Below are 22,631 nucleotides of genomic sequence, written 5' to 3'. Positions count from 1 at the left end.
GTTTTTGAGTTATTACTTTTTCATTTCTTCTTTTTATATTTTGCTATTTACGGCTAATTGTAAGAAATAAACAAGGGGTTCAATAAAAAAAAGTTTTTGTCATTTACATTATTCGTTTAATATTTATGTGAGCTCAAAAATGAAAACGTTGATCGTTGATCCCCACTGTAAATGCTGTAGGTGCCAAAGGAAAATTAATTGAAAACACGAAATCATAGTTTCGGAATAACGGATTTTCTCTCCATTCATGTTGTCACGCTCACAAACCGCCCAAAACTGCGACGCCCACACTTTTGAGAAATGTTTGACATGTCCACACTGACACCCACAAATTGCTCAAAACGCCAACGCCCAAATTTTTGAAAAGTATTTTGATATTTTATAACATTTTGTAAATTATTTTCGGTTTGCCAAAAATCTTCTTGCCACGCCCACTCTAAAGCTTACAAGCTGCTTAAAACTGTTAGTGTGTAAATTTATCTTTCGCACTTCTACTAGCTGAGTAAAGGGTATCAGTTAGTCATGCAACTTGACTATAACATTCTCTCTTGTTTTTAATATTTAATTTCAAGTCTTTGTAACATACTACGAGTATTTGAAATATGGCACGACTATCTACAACTATTATAAACGCACTTTTAAAAATGATATTGTTTTAATTAAAGAAGACAAAAAAAACCTCAGAAAAATAAAAAAATACTATCAATCCCAATGTATCATTTGAAAATGCATTTTAAAAACCTATGGCAGAAGCCAATCGTGTTTCAGGAAATATTTAAAATTACGTATTGTTGAATCAAAAAATGTTGAATTGGAAATATTTAAGGAGATAAGGTGCCAATTAGGTGCCTTTAAACAAGAATTACATTTCCAATATTTAATATTTTACTTTTATACATTTATCACTTTAGCCATGATTTTCTTCTGATTTCTTTAGTTTTTGCGATAGCTCTTGATTGGTGTAACATTCCTTATGACCAAAGAAGAATTTTATTTCCTCCTGATATAGTCCTTAGTTATTAGGATTCATAATGATCAATAACTACGAAACCATTATTTATTTTCTTTTATATTCTTATAAGTTTCCGATAAGTCCATATAAGTTTGTCTAAGTATGTTAGCTTTATGTTAGTACTAGTATTTATAAGAAAAGTAAATTTTGGGAACGGTGTGTCACCTAAATTATTCTGTCTGACCTTATATTCAACTTTCATGATATTAGTGAAAAGCACTCTTCATAAACCAAAAAACTTGAAAACTCTAATATTATTTTAAAATTCACGGTTCAAAAAACCTTACCAAAGTCAATGACGATATTACCAGTAGATTGATATTTATGATTATTACCTGTTGGAATTACAGTGTGCATATTTTTATCTAAGGTGTATTTGGTACGTTTCAAGTCAGATTAAATTAATTAATTCTAAAAGTCAAATAATGTATTTTCTTTGGGGTAATGTCACTAAATGCTTAAGAATAAATTATACAGTACATAAGCAAACTATAAACATTAAATATAAAGTAAAATAACATGATTTAATATAACGTCTAGATGCCATCGATACCTTTGTGGCTCAGAATTAACAAAATTTTTCAGATTATTTTCATTAGTATAGACTACAGAGTTGTTGGCTCTATTTGAATAGTTGCATGCTTTACGTTATATTTTGGGCCAGCGACTAGATCCGTGGCATTCTGCAGTACCTCATTGCAGTCAGCTCGAGAGTCTGAAACGCAGTAGAAACTAATGAATATGTAGCTCTATCCATTTCAGAGACTTACCTATAACGAGATGTACCATCAGCACCCTTTGCTGAGAGGTTTGTTGCCACACGTTTAGGTGGTGGACAGATCTGCAAATTGAAACACACTTTTAAGGAGAGGATGCCATCGGAGGACTTGGTTTGTCAACTGACCTGACACCTTGGAGGCTGCCCAGCTCCAAATGCAGAGTGCGCATATTAAGGTTCTGTGGAACTGCATTCACGATGATGCCCATAGACTCCCGAAACAGACGCAGAGTAGTCATAAATACAATAATTGAAAATATTAGAGTACACAGGGGATCAGCATATTTGGCACCTGGCTGAAATATCCGTAATATTAAAATACATAGATGAAGATTCCGAGATGCAAAGGCTATTATTATAGGTCCAAAATTCATCACAATTTTAAACAAGAGAGAACGCTATAGTCGAGTTCCCCGACTATCTGATACCCGCTACTCAGCTAGTGGATGTGCGAAGAAGAAATTTCAACACTGACAGTTTTTGGCGGTTTGTGGGCGTTAGAGTGGGCGTGGCAAAAAGTTTTTTGGCAAATTGATAAAAATTTACAAGACTAATACATAAATGAAAAAATATCAAAACATTTTTCAAAAGTGTGGGCGTGGCAGTTTTGGGCGGTTTGTGGGCGTTGGAGTGAGCGTGGCAAAAAGTTTTTTGGCAAATCGATAAAAATTTACAAGACTAATACAAAAATGAAAAAATATCAAAACATTTTTCAAAAGTGTGGGCGTGGCAGTTTTGGGCGGTTTGTGGGCATTAGAGTGGGCGTCGCAACATGAATCGACAAACTTGCGCTGCTTCTATGTCTCTGGAGTCTGTATGCTTAATCTCAACTTTCTAGCTTTTGTAGTTGCTGAGATCTCAGCGTTCATACGGACGGACAGACGGACGGACAGACGGACGTGGCCAGATCGACTCGGCTATTGACCCTGATCAAGAATATATATACTTTATATGGTCGGAAACGCTTCCTTCTGCCTGTTACATACTTTTCAACGAATCTAGTATACCCTTTTACTCTACGAGTAACGGGTATAACAAGAGAACACGCTTCAGTTCCTTGACCATCTGATACCCGTTACTTACATATAACGTTGGAGTGCAAGAGAGAATTTTACTTTAATACCCGTTACTCGTAGAATAAAAATGTATATTACGAGTTTGTTTGTTGAAAAGTATGTACAACTTAGAAGAAGCGTTTCCCACTCCATAAATTTTATACATTATAAATCAGGATCAACAGCCGACTCTTGTCTTGTCTGTCTGTCTGTCCAAATGAACGTCGATCTCAGGTACTAGAAACTCGACTACTGCGTTCCTTATTGTTATTTTTTTAAAACGATTTTTTAAAAAGAGTGTTATAGGTAGAAGAACAGGTTTGCGACCACATAAACTATATATAGTAACATATTAATTTTCCGAATAAAAAACTTGAACCGATCTACTCTTAAAAATTTCATAATAAACCAGGGAGAACGCTATAATCCAGTTATCCCCGATAATCTGATACCCCTTACTCAGCTAGTGAAAGTGCGAAAGACTCTTCAGCACTGACAGTTTTTGGCGGTTTGTGGGCGTTATAGTGGGCGTGGTAAAAAGATTTTTAGGAAATCGGGAAAAAATTTAGAAGACTAACAAAAAATATCAAATCATTTTTCAAAAATGCGGTCGTGGCAGCTTTTGGCGGTTTGTGGGCGTTAGGGTGGGCGTGACAAAATGTTTATTGGCAAATATATCAAAACATTTTTCAAAAGTGTGGGCGTGGCAGCTTTGGACGGTTTTGTGGACGTCACAGAAAACAATTTTGGCAAATCGAGAAAAATTTACAAGACAAAACTGTGAAAAAGTATCAAAACACTTTTCAAAAGTGTGGTCGTGGCAGCTTTTGGCGGTTTGTGGGCGTAAGGGTGATTTGTGATTTTAATAAATAAATTCAATCTGTTCTCTTTCTGTCTATGCGTTGTCTCTCTTTCGTGCGTTGTCCGTACTGCTGCTTAGTGTTGTTTTTGTACTTTACTGGACAGTGTACCCGCTCTCTCGCTCTTCCACACAAAATCCTAAAGTGCAGACTGCGCTCTTGCGGTACATTTTTAATTTTGTCTTTTAATACAGTGGTCAAAACCCAATTAAAAATGGAAACCAATGTTGTCTGCTATCAATACAAATACCGTCAGGTAATAAAGCCTGAGCAGTCAAAAATGACCTGTTGGCTATATGATAAAATGGTGCGCACTAAGGGCTTTAACGGACGAGCAAGTGATGACCTAGCTAAAGGCCCAAATCTAAAATATTATTGTGATATTTGCCTAGGAGTTGCGAATGAAATGAAACCTTTAATGCGCCAAACTAAAGGTGGCTTGAAAGGTCTGATCAGCAGTTTTGGCGTGGCTTAAGATAGTTTTCGTCGAGCTGATAATCTTCTTTTCGCGATAGATTTACAATTTAATAGCCTCAAGCTATTAGAGGAATCTCCAAAGCGCAAGAAAGCCGCTAATGGTAGGCCGCCTAAGGGGAATGCTCCCGCAACCTCCGGCAAGCGATCAACAGGACTTCACAGCTGATCAGTTGATTGCAGCCAACCACCAAATGTTGCTTAGATCGGCCGGTAAAAAAGATTTTGAGCAATCCGACCAATCCGTTGTGGAGGGAGTCCAGCCTGGGATTGCTACAGATTCCGTTTTGTCCGCACTGGTTTCTCAATTTAAAAGTTTACCACCACAAAGGAATATTAAGTCAGGACTACCGGCACAAGTTGGCAATTCAGAAATACAACCTGCAGTGCCAAAACGCCTCTCGGTGGTTCCCCTAAAGAAACAAAACAAAACAAAAGCCGACAAAAGCCGCTAGGGACATTTCATCTTTCAAGATAACTGTCCCTAATGAGATATTCTCGACCATATGTTCTGGTGATTTTTGGCCGGATAGTGTGGTTGTAAAAGAGTTCGAAGCTAAGATTAAAAATAGAAAAAAAGGGCCCGTGGGAATTAAACTTCCGTCACGTGGCCAGATCACTGCCCCATCCCCCTCTACTACTTCTACTTCTTTATCTTCAAAAAATTAAAATCTAGTCTCACTATCTGTTATCAAAATGTAAGAGGCATGTGTAGTAAGCTAACTAATTTTTATTCAGATAGCCTTTCCTTTGCATCCCATATTATTGTGTTTACAGAGATGGTATGTACACAGTGTACAGGCATGATCGTCCCTCCAGAAGGAGGTACTTTTTGAGTTCCGTAACTTCGAATTTTTATGCATAAATCTGTCATTTTCTGACAGCTTTGTTTATATTACGAGCTCTTACATTCCGCCGACTTCTGAATTTCCTGAATATATAAACCATTTGTCCGCTATCCAATCCGTTTCAAATAGACTGTCCGATAGGGACCAACTAGTTGTTCTAGGTGACTTTAATATTCCAAGCGCAAAGTGGTCCACAGAATATTCTTCTGCCTACAGCACAGCATAACTTTATTGACGGCTTGCTCGGCATATAGTTGTCGCAAGTTAAGTATATTCGAAATTCTCTTGGTCGTTTATTGGATCTATGCTTTGTTACAAGTCCTGAAAGTGTGTTTCTGACTAGAGTAGCACCTCTTAGTCAACCAGAAGATCCATACCATCCAACTTTCGAGGTGACACAGGTACCGTAATAAAAGAGAGGCCAGATAAGTCAACCAAACGAATTCATTGTTTTCGTAAGCTAAATCTTTTTATATCTGGCTTAACTCGGTCCGATCTTTATTCTTGCAACATATTTTCCAAATATGTAAGTGCTCGGTTAAATTTTGCCGTGCTTAATGCTCAGTGTTATAAGAGTTATTTAAACCGTTGTAAGTTCCAGTTCACACAGGATCCCAAACAGTTTATAATTTCGTTAGCACTAAGCGCAAATCTGCTATCCCTAAGCCTTTTGAAAACGTTATCACTCCTTATTTGCAGCACCTTTGTAGGTTATTTATTATTTTCCGCAGATCAACAACTACTAACCTTCTGGAGCTAACCTCCTTCGTAGTACAGGGCTTCAAAAATTATCTTCAAACAGATGTCATCTATACGGATTTTAGTAAAGCATTCTGTTATGCATTCACTTTGTAAAGTTAGTGTAAAGTTATGACCTTTTGTCGTGCCAAATCAATACACGCGACTTACACTCTAAGTGGGTCTTTGGACAGAATAACACATGTTGATCATCTTGGTGTTCTTATAGACCCTAAACTTAAATTTTCAAACCATATTTCGTATATTGTCAATAAGGCCAGGGGTGTGCTTGGTTTTATGAAACGGTGGTCAAAGGAATTTGATGATCCTTACAAAACCAAAACCTTATTTATATATCAAGTCCGTCCGATCCTTGAGTATGGGTCACCGGTTTGGAGTCCACAATACGAAGTTTATTCGGACCGCATTGAATCGGTTCAAAAGAACTTCTTACTTTTTGCCTTACGGCGCCTTAATTGGGATGCAAACCTTAGATTACCTCCTTATTCCAGTACAATAATATTAATTAACTTACCCTAACCGTAGAACGATGCTTGGAACAGTTTTTATTATACCCGTTACTCGTAGAGTAAAAGGGTATACTAGATTCGTTGAAAAGTATGTAACAGGCAGAAGGAAGCGTTTGCGACCATATAAAGTATATATATTCTTGATCAGGATCAATATCTGTCCGTATGAACGTCGAGATCTCAGGAACTAAAAAAGCTTGAAAGTTGAGATTAAGCATACAGACTTCAGGGCCATAGACGCAGCGCAAGTTTGTCGATTCATGTTGCCAAGCCCACTCTAACGCCCACAAACCACCCAAAACTGCCACGCCCACACTTTTGAAAAATGTTTTGATATTTTTTAATTTTTGTATTGGGGTTGTAAATTTCTATTGATTTGTCAAAAAACTTTTTGCCACGCCCACTCTAACGCCCACAAACCGCCAAAACTGTCAGTGTTGAAGACTCTCCTTCGCACTTTCACTAGCTGAGTAACGGGTATCAGATAGTCGGGGAACTCGACTATAGCGTTCTTTCTTGTTTTATTTTTGTATTAGTCTTGTTGATTTTTATCGACGCCCACTCTAACGCCTACATACCGCCAAAAACTGTCAGTATGAAAATTTCTCCTTTGTACTTCCACCAGCTGAATAACGGGTACCAGATGGTCGGGGAACTCGACTATAGCGTTCTCTCATGTTTTTAACCTTATTCGTGGTGAAATTGATAGTCCCGACTTAGAAAGTCGGTTAAACTTCACCGTCCCAAGCTGATTTACTAGAAATTACGTACCTTTAGTTTTAAATGAATGTAGATCTAATTATGAGTTGCATGATCCCTACAGAGTATTATGTTCTGACTATATATAATAGATTCTATCCTATTATCTCTAATTCTGACTCTCTACCGTCTACCGTTAAAGCGATCAATACTAACGTATTTAACAAATTCTTAGATCTTACTAGTATACAAATATTTCCTCGTCCTTTACTATTTTCTATATCGCGTCTATCTTCCCGCGATTCGAGCCGTATGATATCGGCAGCGCCCCTCGGTCGGTTGGGCGGGAGGTGTGGCCGTGGGTCTCGAGCGTTTACAAAAAAAGAAAAAAAATTACGGGTATCAGATATTTGGGGAATTCGACTATAGCGTTCACTCTTGTTAATTCTTCAAATGTATATCATAAAACTAATAACCCACACAAAATCGTAAAAATTTTAGAAAATATAATTAAACTAAAACACATTAAATCTTACGCTGAATTCATAAAGTTTTTACTTATCGAAACAGTTATACAACTTTTTAAAGTAAGTCACTATTTTCCCGACTATAACAAATTAATTCAAAATATCAGCAATCTGAACAGAACATGGACCACCGAAACTGATTTTTTAAATAACACCAGGAACAAATAACCCAAGAGAACTTTACGTTATTGATTTGTATGCTATTGACAATAATAAAACATGCATCCCCTATAAAAACAAATAATACTGAATTCCGTGAATTCAGCGTAAGAGTTGAGACTCAGCATGCAGACTTCAGAGACATAGACGAAGCGCAATTTCCACACTGACAGTATTTGACAGGTTTGTGGGCGTGGCAAAAAGATTTTTAGCAAATCGAGAGAAATTTGCAACAATAACAAATAAGTGAAAAAATATCAAAACGTTTTTCAAAAGTGTGGGCGTGGCCGTTTTGGGCGGTTTGTGGGTTTAGAGGTTTTACTTTGCTTAGCGTGCGACTAAATAAGGTATTTTAAAATGATATGGACACAGGTTCTTGGGCGAATACCGTTTGAGCCACTTTAATTGTAAAAGCTACCGATTCACTTTGTTGTGGAAATTTCTCGTGCACAATCTAAAGGATAATTTGGTCATATTAAATTACTTTTTCACCTGATTGTCAAGGGACTATGGCTGCGCCAATGAAGTATTTAGGTTTTCATTCCTATATAAAACAAGAGAGAACGCTATAGTCGAGTTCCCCGACTATTACAGCTATTGGAAGTGCATAGGAGAAATTTTCGCACTGACAGTTTTTGGCGGTTTGTGGGTGTGGCAAACGTTCGCTGCGTCTATGTCTCTGGAGTCTCCATGCTGAATCTTAGCATTCTAGATTTTATAATTCCTGAGATCTCGACGTTCATACACAATAGTCGAGTTTCTAGTTTTGTTCACTTTGTCACTTATGAATGACCCACACCAATAGAGATGTACAGCTTAAAAATCAGCACAAACTTACACAAACTTTAATTAGGACGGAGGCCAAAAAAACGCCAATGCTCTGCACTAGGTCCCCAATTACATGAATCATCGCAGCACGCAAGTTCAGGTTTTTCTCCTCGTGTGCCAATTGCATTTTTGAAGTCCTGCAGAAATAAAAATCAGTAAGAGGAGTATATAAATTATGAGCTATGTTATTATTAATGTCATTTCAGTTTAAAGGATCTTACGTTAATTACTGCCAATAACACGAAGTGTCAAATTACCTATCAGATATTTATTTATTTATTATTATAAATTATTATTATAAATAATAAATATGGGTGCGTTCTAGCAGGTAGAATGGCCGAAAATCTTTTTGAACAATCATCTATAAAATATATCTGCACTATCTTGGTATAAGCAACTTTTCAGATCTTAGCAAGATCTTGACGTTCATGCGGACAAAAAGAGTGACACTTCGACTGAGCTTGAGATTCTGATCAAGAATATACAATATATATATATACATATCTTTCAACAAAGAGGGAACGCTATAATTTCTCGACTATTACCTACCTCTTCTGAGGTAGTTGGAGTGCGAACAAGAAATTTTAAAATGTTTCTTTTGGCATATCACTAAAAATGGACATAAACTAAATAACCCTCATATACGCAGACAATGACGGTGCTGTTTTTTCCGAATACTAGTGGGAAATATACATATACAGTACATATTCATTTTCATGTTGTGGCTCACTTTGTATTTTCACTTACCCAGCCTGATGTGTTTTTTTTCCATTTGTAATAAGAATCTTATGCTCGGTTAAATTTATTTCTTTCCTTACTGAATGCCTTTCATCCACCTTTGAAGGATTTTGGCCACCACTCGCCGAATAAATGTAGGAGTTGGAACGCGTTTGTGAAGGACTATTATTTGGCTCATGTCCGTTTTCGTGATTATGGCTGTGACTGTGGCCATGTCCATTCCGACTGACGAACCAGGATCCATGCAAAACAAACATCATTCTGTGTAAAAAAGATTTTTTAGTATTTAAACCCAATTAAAAGAAAAACAAGAGAGAACGCAAAGCACGAATTTCTCGACTATCAGATACCCGCTACACAGCTAGTAGATGTAATTTGCTGGGTAGTAATTTCTAAATTTTGTTGGCACGTCGGTAAAAACTTGCAAAACTAATATTTCAAAAAAAAAAAAAAATATAACTTTGGCAGACTTTTGTGGACGCTAAAATGACCAAAATATTTTCCTATGCGTATCGGTAGAAATTGAATTTTAATTAGAGCATTTTTAAAAAGTCAGACAGGTTTGGACGGTTAACGTTATGAAACCAACTTACACACCGTGTCCCAATGCTTAATATTAGCTTTCTAGCCTTGTAGTTCCCAAGATCTCGACGTTTATACGGGCAGACGGACATAAGGACGTGTTCAAAATGTATAAGTTCAAAATGTACGAAAGTGCTTCTGTCAATGATTTTCGGATACTTTATTAAGTTCTTCTGTTTTCAAGCCCGATGAAAGGTATTCCGACCGTATGTAGTGTACATATTTATTCTGGATCAGGATCAATATCCGAGTCGATCTGGCCGTGTCCGTCTGTCCGCCCGTAAGAACGTCGATATCTCAGAAACTATAAAAGGTAGAAAGAGAGATTAGGCATGCAGATTCATAGATGTAGACGCTGCGCCCCTTGTTAACTAATGTTGCCACGCCCATTCTAACGTCCGCAAACCGCCCAAAACTGGCACGACCACACATTTGAAAAATGTTTTCATTTTTTTATTAGTCTTGTAAATTTCTATCGATTTTTAAAGAAAACTTTTTGCCACGCCCACTTTAACGCCCACAAACCGCCAAGACTCTCCTTCGCACTACTATTAGCTGAGTAACAGGGAGTAACTGAGTAACTGAGTAGTCAGGGAACTCGACTAAAGCGTTCTTTCTTGTTTTTAAATTAAGAGCATAGCCCTTGATATTCTTAAACTTTTTTCCTAATTGTGAAAAATTTGAAAGGTATATGTGGTCGGCAGTCCAAATAATCGCCATTGATTAAATGTACTTAATAAAATCCAACTTTTTTTTTATTTTCTTAGAAATAAAACAAATACGAGTAAATGTTATGAAAATTTACAAGTACGAAAACGACTAATTCTTAGACACCACACGACTATTTGACGTCATTGAGATGTTTTCTTGGTAGTTTATAATTTATGGTTTTATTTAGGAAAGATTATCACTTTGGGTGTTAGGCTAGGCGAGTTTTACCTTTGCCTTTCGCTGGCATAATGAATGGAATGGGATAATAGTTACGTGAGATTCTTTTCTGGACTTACACAATATTTATGAAAATGCCAATGCCTGAAATAAGCATCATCATATCGGCGTTTAGTTCAAAGTCCTGAGAGTAGATCCTTTGAACAGCCACAACCACGAGCAGGGTAGTTACAAACCAAATTCCCAAGATAGAGGCCAGAGCTCCAATAACCTCTGAAAAGAAATATAAAAAAGAACAATCAAAATAATGCTCTCAATTCTTAAATATAATGACGATCTGATCTGATCTATATAGATATCTCTATATATATAGCGCACAGTAATGCCTTTATATGGGAGTGCGTGTAGTACTCTCATTAGAATGGTTTGAATGCAATTGACTACTTACCAAAGCGTTTGTACCCAAAGGACATACGTTCGTCGGGCGGGCGACTCCCTATCCATATAGCGACTAAGCCGATGACGAAACTAATGCAATCAGATGCTAAATGGGCGGCATCCGTCATTATAGCTAGACTTCCGGCCACATAGCCGCCAAGAAATTCAATGATCTGCGGTCGCCGTCAATTTGGTAGGTTGAGTTGCAGGGCATGAAATGTAGCATAATTATATCTGTAATGCGTATCCACACCTACACACATATGAGGGGTAGGGTGCTCCTTCTTACCATAAATATGCAACACAGGAAAACTGCTAGCATAATTTTATATTTGGCCTCCTGTGCAGATTTGCTCATTGGGTTGTCCCTGAACCCTGGTTGATGATTGCAGCAATCACGCTGCATATCAAATTCCGCTTCCGAACTCTGCGAAGGGCCGCACAATTCGCTAATAAATATTTGTGTGTCTGGAAGATGTTTAGTTGTTTCATTTACCTGATTCCTCGCACTGTCACCACAGTCGCCCAACAGTGGCACCTCCCAGGTTTGCTCCTCTGGAACTCGGACGACATTTGACCCAATTGTCACCACCTCCCTATCCACTTCGTTGTTGTTAACGCTGTAATACCTGTCTTGATAATCTAGCAGTCGATCATCTCTAGTATCTGGATCCCGTTGGAAGCCCGTATTTTGATGATTATCATCAAAGCAAACCGGGAAACCCCCTTCAGAGTCGTCATCGTGAGCGTTGGATAGCAGTGCGTTGTCAAGCTTCTGATATTTTGACATGGTATTTGGTATCAAATGGTGAGCTATGCTATTATTATTTCAGTTGATCCTCGCGCGTGTTAGTGTAGGAATTTGTTTGTCGACTTGTTAATTTTATGTTTGGGTAACGGAAAGTGAACAATTAATGTGAGTTCTGCAGCTCGGCATCTGTCATAGTAAATCAATTTGTTGTAGGGAAAGTGATCACTTCTTATTGGCTCAGAATGTTCAAGAGCGTACATCGGGCATCCTTTGAGTAAATAGACATATTTTATAACCTTATGAAAATATGTATAGTTTATTACGTTTCACAAGCACCTCTAAACGATGTTCAATTAGGACTAGGATCGCCATCCAAAGGTTTTTCAACAAATCTTTTACTCTACCAAGAACAGTTATAATAAATGTTAAACCAAATAAGAGATTTAATTAAGAAACTACAGTGAAGTAGACAATTTTTAAATGAACTAGTAAAAAATCAAAATTCCGAAATGTATTAAAAGAAGTGAATAAAATGTTTTAATGATAGTCCGGTAATAGAGAAAGTCGAAGAAAAGTGATTACTGTAGGCCAAGTAGAAATTTGTAAACGTGACGACATCAAAAACCTTTAAGCAACTAAGACCAAGCGAAAACTCCCGAGACCGCAATTTACAAACGCATCACAAGACCCTTAAATTTGATTATTTTTTTATGAAAATAAAATTATGAATTCTTAAAACTTAAATATTGATGATGTTAATTAAAAACAGTATAATTTGATGAAAATTTTGATGTATTGGTACAGCTGAATAATAGGAAATGGAATTGCTTTCTTGTTTTGTTGATGTGTTAGTGCTGAAAGGCAGATGAAAAATGTTAATAAATACGTGTTGAAAGGGTGGAGCAAATGGTAAGTAATTGAATACTAAATTAATAAAAAATATTTAGGATTTTCTAACATTTTCTAGAAAGCTGACGAATGAGGCTTTTTACACCTGTTACTCAACGAGTTTCAGAACCCAAAATTGTCACGCCCACTTTTTTAAAAATTGTTTTAATAATTTTTTTCATTTCTTTTATAAGTCATTTTTGGGCCGCACCCACCCTAAAGCCCACCAACCGCCTAAAGCTGCCACGCACACTATTTTGATAAAGGTATTGATATTTATACCCGTTACTCGTAGAGTAAAAGGGTATACTAGATTCGTTGAAAAGTATGTAACAGGCAGAAGGAAGCGTTTCCGACCATATAAAGTATATTCTTGATCAGGATCAATAGCCGAGTCGATATGGCCATGTTCGTCTGTCCGTCCGTCTGTCTGTCCGTATGAACGTCGAGATCTCAGGAACTACAAAAGCTGGAAGGTTGAGATTAAGCATACAGACTCCAGAGACATAGAAGCAGCGCAAGTTTGTCGATTCATGTTGCCACGCCCACTCTAACGACCACAAACCGCCCAAAACTGCCACGCCCACACTTTTGAAAAATAATTTCATATTTTTTCATTTTTGTATTGGTCTTGTAAATTTCTATCCAAAAATTCCTTGCCAAAAAACTTTTTGCCACGTCCACTCTAACGCCCACAAACCGCCCAAAGTGCGCACGGGTATCAGATAGTCGGGGAACTCGACTATAGCGTTCTCTCATGTTTTTATACCCGTTACTCGTAGAGTAAAAGGGTATACTAGATTCGTTGAAAAGTATGTAACAGGCAGAAGGAAGCGTTTCCGACCATATAAAGTATATATATTCTTGATCAGGATCAATAGTCGAGTCGATCTGGCCATGTCCGTCTGTCCGTCCGTCTGTCTGTCTGTCCGTCCGTATGAACGCTGAGATCTCAGGAACTACAAAAGCTAGAAAGTTTAGATTGGGCATTCAGACTCCAGAGACATAGACGCAGCGCAAGTTTGTCGATTCATATTGCCACGCCCACTCAAACGCCCACAAACCGCCCGAAGCTGCCACGCCCACACTTTTGAAAAATGTTTAGATATTTTTTCATTTTTGTATTAGTCTTCTAAATTTCTATCAATTTCCCAAAAAACTTTTTGCCACGCCCACTCTAACGCCCACAAACCACTTCTACTAGCTGAGTAACGGGTATCAGATAGTCGGGGAACTCGACTATAGCGTTCTCTCTTGTTTAATTTAATATTTATTTTTTGCCAATTATTAACGGTATGCAACATTTTTTTGACACTCCCACAATCAGCCAAAAACTGTCACGCCCACATTCTTTTCAATGAATTTTGTAAACCCTTTTACTTGGGTAAATGCAAAATATGACAAAATCTTTATATACAGCCGTGAACGTATAAATAGCACACATCAGAACAGTGACTTTAGATCGATTATTTCAGAAATATTTTGCATTCGATTCCAAAAATTTTGATGAGAATCGATTATTACTCTCTTCTACATGACGTACAACGCAAAAATTTACCATTATCATTAATTTCTTCTGCTTTATGCTTAATTTTCGTTTCGTGAAATAGCTATTTCTGTGAAATAGCACACTTTAATGAACTTACAGCAAATTCCGTGTAAAAAGTGGTTTTCGTAGGTTTTTTGCGTGATTTAAACAATTTCGTCAACAAATTAATATAATTTAATACAAATGTTAAAAAAATGGGTCGAGGAAAGCATTGTTCAGTTGAAGAAAGGAGGATGATATTCAACCTAACTGAATCTGGCAATACACCTGCTGAAATTGCCGAAATAATGAAATGTTTGAGGAAAATGGTATATAATGCACTGAAGGTAGTAAAGAAAAACACAGCACATTTGACCAATCAAAAAAAACGCAAGCCAAAGCCACGAAAAACTGATCCGCGTACAGATATGCTGACACAGATAATGTGTCACAAATGTATCTAGGAAATTACTGGCAAGAAGACTAATTGAAGCTTCTCTCTTTGGACGCATTAGCAGAAAAAAATCGCTCCTGTCAAAACGCAACATATCGCAACGATTAAGTTTTGCACGGGCCCACCGGGATAAGGACCTGAGTAATTTGTGTGTGAAATAAAATAAATTTTTAATTTGGAATTGAGCACGTTTCTTTTTGAAAGCGAGAAGACTTTTTCACTTACAAGCCGAGAAACGAATATTTATCATGTTTAGTAAAGGGGTTTTCATTGAGGGCGCTTGATCTTTAAAATGAAAAAAAAATACATGTAGGAGAAATATTTGCAAAATTTCCATCGATCCCATTTTGTATGGAATATGACCTCATTGAAATGACCACCACGGCTTTGGTTGGTGGCGCGCACACGAAAGGTCCATTTTCGATGACTCTGGCGCACAAATCGGGCTGTATTTCATTGATGGCGTGGCGTCTGTTGACTTTAAGGGCATCGGTGGTTTGCGTCTTGTTGGCATAGACCTGCGACTTAAGAAAACACAAAAAAGGCCAGTTCATGTCGCCTCCGCGCAGGAAGACTATGTCCGGAAATTTCTCGTGCAAAACATCCTGCTGAAATCACATTTTGTCCAGATGCATGTTCCCGATTTCAGGCCAAAAGAAGTTGGTTATCATCGACCGGTATAGCTCACCATTGACGGTGACGGCCAAACCATTATCGTTTTCGAAAAAATACGGACCAATAACGCCTCCGGCCCAAAATCCTCACCAAACAGTTGCTCGAACTGAAGACCCAATTTCATAAAACAATTTTATGATTTGCACGTGTTGCTCGACACTGTAACCTGCCATTGTAGTTTGGGAGGACGGAATGAATATAATATCTGCATTTGACATCTGTCAGTCTGACATAAGTCAGTCTTGCTTCTATCTTTTTTAGTTAACGTTGAGATGATATTTGAATCATTATGGCAATTCTATTGAAAATTTTCGGCAAAACTTGTAACTATTATAATCCCAGGTTTCAGTTTATTTCGCATAAGAAACGTTTTTACGTTAGGGTGGGAACTCTAATAATAAAAACTGATTATTCTACACAATACTCCTATGATGATAACTAAGCAAAAGTTTTTTTTTCGAATTTTAAGACTACAATTAAATTTATTACACTCCTTAACTTAAGTGATATGCATTTTATCAGTAACGGATCGCAAGTCGGTGGAACTCTACTGGCAATTTAGAACTCCTACTAGCTTGTGTGCTGTTGGGTTATCAGGGCTGGTTTCTCTCTTTAGGTTTTGACCGAACGCATTTTGTTGCCTTGGTGGACTTATGTACATATACTCCACTACGTTGTGAAATCGCCAAAACAGCTGCTTTTTTCATGTCGAAAAAATTTCAAAATGCGGACACGTCCCTTAATTTTTATTTAAAGTTTTTTAGATTTCTTTAATTATTATTCATATGCCAAAAATGAAACGGACACGGCCAAACAAACTATTGAGAATTTCTAGTAACCCAGACATTTTCAATGTGTTTTTATGGCAGCTGTCTGATAAAGTTGTCAGACGTTTATCAAATTAAAACAGTGTTAGACTATTGGTATATAACGAATGCTTTATTATCAAAAAGTACAAAGCTAAATTTTATGTAGTTATTTCTCAGATCCGTTCCGACTCACTATCTCCAAAAAAAGAAGACATTTCCCAATGTCATGGAGACATGAAGATAGCTTACAACTAGACTAGTCTGCGCAGAAGCAAACGGACGGACAAGCGGACACGGCTTGATGCACGGATAAATGTATTACGTGTCTTCGCGGAGAGCTAGTGATCACGATCAAGAAAAAACTTGTAGACTGTAATTGTAAAAGCTACCATACGTATTCTAATGACGATAACGCAGTGCACTTTTTTATCCCGTTACTCGTAGAGTAAAAGGGTATACTAGATTCGTTGAAAAGTATGTAACAGGCAGAAGGAAGTGTTTCCGACCATATAAAGTATATATATTTTTGATCAGGATCAATAGCCGAGTCGATCTGGCCATGTCCGTCTGTCCATCCGTCTGTCCGTCCGTATGAACGTCGAGATCTCAGGAACTACAAAAGCTAGAAAGTTGAGATTAAGCATACAGACTCCAGAGACATAGAAGCAGCGCAAGTTTGTCGATTCATGTTGCCACGCCCGCTCTAACGCCCACAAACCGCCCAAAACTGCCACGCCCACACTTTTGAAAAATGTTTTGATATTTTTTCATTTTTGTATTAGTCTTGTAAATTTCTATCGATTTGCCAAAAAACTATTTGCCACGCCCAATCCAACGCCCACAAAACCGCCAAAAACTGTATGTGCTGAAGACTCTCCTTCGCACTTCGAATAGCTGAGTAACGGGTATCAGATAGTCGGGGAACTCGACTATAGCGTTCTCTCTTGTTTTTGTTTAAGATTGCTACACCGCGCATGCACCTAATAATAGCAAAAAAAACAAACGCTTTCAAAAGTATACAAACTTTTTAAAAGGAATATATGGACTCACCTCAATTGATTTTTCTACACCTGCCGTCCACAACGAATCTTATTTATACCCGTTACTCGTAAAGTACATGGGTATACTAGATTCGTTAAAAAGTATTGAACAGGCAGAAGAAAGCTATTCCGAAAGTATATATATTCTTGATCAGGATCAATAGCGGAGTCAAACTGGCCATGTTCGTGTGGCTGTCCGTCCCACTATGGGGCGAACTACCACCTTATGTGGAAAAAACCCATTTTTTAAGTCGTTAAAAAATTTTTTTTTAAATTGAAATGTATTCAAAAAACATCAATCTATCATGTTACGTACTTGAAATTTCAAAAGAGAGCGCCACTGTTCAGTGAACAGCTGTTTAGTCAGCCGTTTCGTTTGCGCTGGCACACCGATAACCGAATTTTTGTTAATCGCTGAAAAATCGTACAAGTTTGTAGTGACAAAAAGTGCATAAACAATTATCAAAAGTGTTACTTATAACATGGAGTCGAATCCTTGTGGTTTTTAATATGTGCTTGTGATCTTCGAATGTTAAAATTAACTGTGGTGTCCCAATAATCTTCAGTAAGTTCTAACCCTTATAAAACACAACTTTTGTAGTGTATTCTAATTTTTAAATAGAGCTACAAAGTGAGTCCGGCTCACTCCGTCTCTAAAACCTGTTACATGTTGTAGAGTTATCAATTCTTAGTATATGCTATTAGTATAAATGCACACTTTTGCACACTTTCTCCAAAATTTAACTTTTAAGGGTCTAACCTCAAAGTGAAAAACTGCAAATTGTTCGAGAAATGGATAACAGAGACGACGAGTAATGCAAAAAATAACGCCATTTTTAATAGTTTTAAAGCTTCAATTCGTGTATGACGATTAACAATAGGTGTGAAACATAAATATATTTATTACAATAAATTATAGTTCCTTGAATTTTATGTTTTTTGGGAAACATTAGTTTTTAAACAAATTTTTGGTATTTTTAAGAATAAAAGCTGTGAAGCAAGAAGTAAAACTTCGATATATTTTAAAAACAAGGTAAGCAACCCCCATTTCTTACTTTATTGGTTTAATTTAAGATTATATTTTAAATTTTTTCGATCAAAAATTTTTTTTTGTACACTGAAAAAAAATTTGGGTTTGTTTTTTTTTGTTTGAAGGCAAGACCACGCCCATTTTTCCTCAAATATATTACTATTTTTATCATGAACATAAACAAAACAAGAGAGAACGCTATAGTCGAGTTCCCCGACTATCTGATACCCGTTACTCAGCTAGTGGAAGGGAGAAGGAGAGTCTTAAACACAGTTTTTGGCGGTTTGTAGGCGTTATAGTGGGCGTGGCAGAAAGTTTTTTGGCAAATCGATTGAAATTTACAAGACCAATATAAAAATGAAAAAATATCAAAACATTTTTCAAAAGTGTGGGCGTAGCAGCTTTGGGCGGTTTGAGGGCGTTAGAGTGGGCGTGGCAAAAAGTTTTTTGGTAAATCGATAGAAAATTACAAGACTAATACAAAAATGAAAAAATTTCAAAACATTTTTCAAAAGTGTGGGCGTGGCAGTTTTGGGCGGTTTGTGGGCGTTAGAGTGGGCGTGGCAACATGAATCGACAAACTTGCGCTGCTTCTATGTCTCTGGCGTCTGTATGCTTAGTCTCAACTTTCTAGCTTTTGTAGTTCCTGAGATCTCGACGTTCATACGGACGGACAGACGGACGGACAGACGGACATGGCCAGATCGACTCGGCTATTGATCCTGATCAAGAATATATATACTTTATATGGTCGGAAACGCTTCCTTCTGCCTGTTACATACTTTTCAACGAATCTAGTATACCCTTTTACTCTACGAGTAACGGGTATAAAAACAGAACTTAAATATGTTGCTTCGTTCTCGAGTTATTAATTAATTCCACAAAAAGTGGTCGTTCGCCCCATAGTGCGTCCGTCTGACTGTCTGTCCGTATAAGCGCTTCGATCTTAGGAACCATAAGAACTACAATGTTGAGATTCGGCATGCAGACTCCAGAGACAGACTCAGTTCAAGTGCAGGTTCGCTTCCAAATGTGATCACTCCCACTCTACCGCCCACAAGCCGCCAAAAAATGCCACGCTATATTAGTCTTGAAAAATCATTTTGCCACGCCCACTCGAACGCCCACAGTGTGCGCGTGGTGGTTTTTGTGGTGGTCTTCATGTCTTTTGGTCTTCAGCCTTTAAGCGATCGACTCTTTTATTGATTCTGGTAGAGAATGATTATTTTATTGATCGGAATACGAATACATTTTCCTATGAATTTCTGAGGTATTCCCTAGGAACTCCCGACCGCATAATGGGACGACTCGACCCTACTAATATACAATACATATAAATACTATTATACTTTTGTTATTATGAATTCATTAGATCAATGTTGAGATTCGGCATGCAGACTCTAGAGACAGACTCAGTTCAAGTGCAGGTTCGCTTCCAAATGTGATCACTCCCACTCTACCGCCCACAAGCCGCCAAAAAATGCCACGCTATATTAGTCTTGAAAAATCATTTTGCACACCCACTCGAACGCCCACAAACCGCACAAAACTGCTTTGCCCACACTTTTGGAAAACCTTTTGAAATTTTTCTGTCTCTTGAAAATTTCTATCAATTTGCCAAAAAACTTTTTGCCACGCCCACAAACCGCCAAAAACTGTCAGTGTTAAAGACTCTCCTTCGCACTTCCACTAGCTGAGTAACGGGTATCACATATCTTGTAAATTTCTATAGATTTGCCAAAAAACTTCCGCCAATATTTTTAATTTTTGTTTTATTTTTGTTTTCTACCGATATTCCCAGAAATTATTGAAATTTCTCGTTCGCACTTCCATTTTCTGAGTTACTGGTATCTTATAGTCGCTGAACTCGACCACAGCACTCTCTTTTGTTTTGTTTTGTCCTTATCAGACTTGAGTTTGTTTCATTGTTTGCTTACCATTTTCTTGGTTAGGTGGGGCACCCTTTTTGGCAGATTTCTATATTTATAGAATGTAACAAGTGCGTATTCAACCCCATTAGAGTATATATATGTAGTACATACAAAATTTTGATATTTTATTATTTATACAAAATTACCTGTTCCTAGATAGCAACATATAGATATATAAGTCGGAAGATTTATATATATTTAAAGGCTAAGCATATTGTTCTCTGGGTAGTAGGTATGTAATGTAGCATTTTGGAAAAAAACTTTTAATTAGAATTAGATCTTTCACTAACCAGGGAGTTTAACATTTTCACAAAGCCTCACCACAAAGTAAAGAAAACAAATGCCGGCGGAAAACGTGTACTGACATTATCAGCAGTTTTGACTTTGTCAATGCGTAATGGTTTCGACCGCGGCTCTTTTTTTTACTTTTAAGTAAGTAGCTATGTAATTTAGCAAAGGAGAAACCTTTCAATTAGAAGTAGATATTCCACTAACCACTTAACCGCAACGTCAAAAGCAAAGTAAAGAAAACAAATACCGGCAGAGAACGTGCACTGACCTTATCAGCAATTACCATTGGCAATGCCTAATGGTTTTGAACGCGGCTCTCTTTCTCACATATGTAAAGGGTGTTTTTTTTAGAGGTATAGAACTTTAAGTTGGCATTACTGTTCAAGATGGCGACCGATTTAACAGCTGTCAAGTGATTTATTCTCAGTTTGGTTTGGCAATTCGTCATGCGTGCTTACAAAATCCAACTCGTGCAAGAATTGAAACCAAACGATCATCAAGCAAGGCGTAGATTCGTCGAATGGGCCCAAAACGAGATTGCTGTTGTTCCCGATTTTTCATAAGCCTCCAAGATCTTGTGATTTAACACCGCTAGACTACTTTTTGTGGGGCTATGTAAAGTCATTGGTTTATGCGGATAAGCCACAAACGCTAAACCATTTGGAAGACAACATTCGCCGTGTTATTGCCGATATACGGCCAAATGTTGGAAAAAGTCATTGCTAATTGGACGTCCAGATTGGACTACATCCGAGCCAGCCGTGGCGGTCATATGCCAGAAATCATATTTAAAATGTAATGCCACAAGATTATCTTTCATGTCAATAAAATTCATGTCAATCGAATAATCCATCGTTGTTTTATTGCAATTTAAAGTTCTATACCTCTAAAAAAAACACCCTATACATATGTTTCTACTCTGCAGCTGATGCTGCACATAATTCTGCAGTTCCACATTTCATCGCTACTAATAAACATCACAAAACCATCGCTACGCCAGCAGAGCCAATTGCTTCGGGCGCACAGCCGATTCCCTCCCGACTCTCTCACGCGCGATCTCTCTCTTAAAAATGTAAAGCGATGAAAGAGCGATGTTTATGTGTTAAACAAAATTAATGAATCATTGATTATATTTCAAACAAAATTATCATTAACAAAAGCTATGGATACATGATTGTGTATGGTTGTACGCTCGGTTGAAAAGAGAGATCAAAACGAAGGGCCCATTCTCACTCATGTATTACAGAACAACTGGCCGTGGGCTCTGCTGAGGTTAATGGCGTTAAGTAGCAATTTTATTTTAAACTTTTTAAAACATAATGAGCTCCTCGTATTGAGTCGCATTTTGTAAATTTTCAGTTTCCAGCCTTATGCGCTTTTCATGGACTATGTAAACAGAATATTAGACGTACGAAATACTCAGTTGCTATCAGCTGGCGTTCTCTTGTTATTGATGGGGAATTTACATTGCCGTTTACTCTACACTGCCCTACTCGCTGTTAATGTTTTAGATTTCTGATCGTCAGCGACTGTTCGCTTCCCGGCACTCCCGGCGACGCGTGAAGTTCAACTAACAGCGGTGACGGCGTCGCCTTCTCAGTTGGCTTGTGGGCAGTGCGAGTGTGAGAGCGAGGAATTGGATGGAATTACTGGGGCATTTCTCTCTTGAGTGGCGACGCTTGAGTGGTTCTCAAAGGATCCCCATTGCGGCTGTTGTTCGTTAATAAGAATAAAAGGGAAAAGTTCGAGTTCCTCTACTATCAGAAATATCAGAGTAACAGTAAGTTAAAGGGAGTAAGATTAAGATATGTACATCCATAAGTAGGAAAGGGACTGCTTTCCTGATTAGCCTCGAGTGCCACTTAGCTGCCGTTACATCATACGCTCTAAAATTGTAATATATTAAAACTTCTAAACTTCAAGTTATAGTGCGCGTGGTGGTTTTTGTGGTGGTCTTCATGTCTTTTGGTCTTCAGCCTTTAAGCGATCGACTCTTTTATTGATTCTGGTAGAGAATGATTATTTTATTGATCGGAATACGAATACATTTTCCTATGAATTTCTGAGGTATTCCCTAGGA

The 22,631-nt window shown here is 37.5% G+C and overlaps 1 protein-coding gene across 5 annotated transcripts; it reads right to left on the bottom strand.

The window, feature by feature from the left end:
- Positions 1 to 1,421: 1,421 nt before the first annotated feature.
- Positions 1,422 to 22,110, bottom strand: LOC120457340 (zinc transporter 2). 5 transcript variants are annotated; one of them, XM_039644853.1, is made up of 10 exons: positions 21,964 to 22,110; positions 11,651 to 12,173; positions 11,444 to 11,581; positions 11,165 to 11,327; positions 10,836 to 10,989; positions 9,256 to 9,507; positions 8,519 to 8,645; positions 1,917 to 2,086; positions 1,783 to 1,853; positions 1,422 to 1,727 (listed from the first exon to the last, which is right to left on the bottom strand). In XM_039644853.1, the coding sequence occupies exons 2-10, from the start codon at positions 11,942 to 11,944 to the stop codon at positions 1,618 to 1,620; spliced, it is 1,479 nt and encodes a 492-aa protein (XP_039500787.1). In that variant the 5' UTR covers positions 11,945 to 12,173; positions 21,964 to 22,110; the 3' UTR covers positions 1,422 to 1,617. The 5 variants fall into 5 exon arrangements, with proteins under 5 accessions (XP_039500787.1, XP_039500820.1, XP_039500811.1 ...); XM_039644886.2 differs by having other exon boundaries at positions 9,256 to 9,471; positions 21,964 to 22,107; XM_039644877.2 differs by having other exon boundaries at positions 11,651 to 12,091; positions 21,964 to 22,107.
- Positions 22,111 to 22,631: the final 521 nt, after the last annotated feature.

Source organism: Drosophila santomea, chromosome 2L (genome assembly GCF_016746245.2).
Source record: "Drosophila santomea strain STO CAGO 1482 chromosome 2L, Prin_Dsan_1.1, whole genome shotgun sequence".
Lineage (NCBI taxonomy): Eukaryota > Metazoa > Arthropoda > Insecta > Diptera > Drosophilidae > Drosophila > Drosophila santomea.
The sequence above is the reverse complement of the archived record's forward strand: the minus strand, read 5'-3'. Positions and strand labels throughout refer to the sequence as shown.

Coding starts and splice junctions, on each gene's coding strand:
- LOC120457340 (XM_039644853.1), bottom strand. CDS start 11,944: ATGTCAAAATATCAGAAGCTTGACAACGCACTGCTATCCAACGCTCAC. Junction 11,328..11,443: donor TCCTGTGTTGCATATTTATG/GTAAGAAGGAGC, acceptor CGGCGACCGCAG/ATCATTGAATTTCTTGGCGG. Junction 1,728..1,782: donor GATGGTACATCTCGTTATAG/GTAAGTCTCTGA, acceptor ACTGCGTTTCAG/ACTCTCGAGCTGACTGCAAT.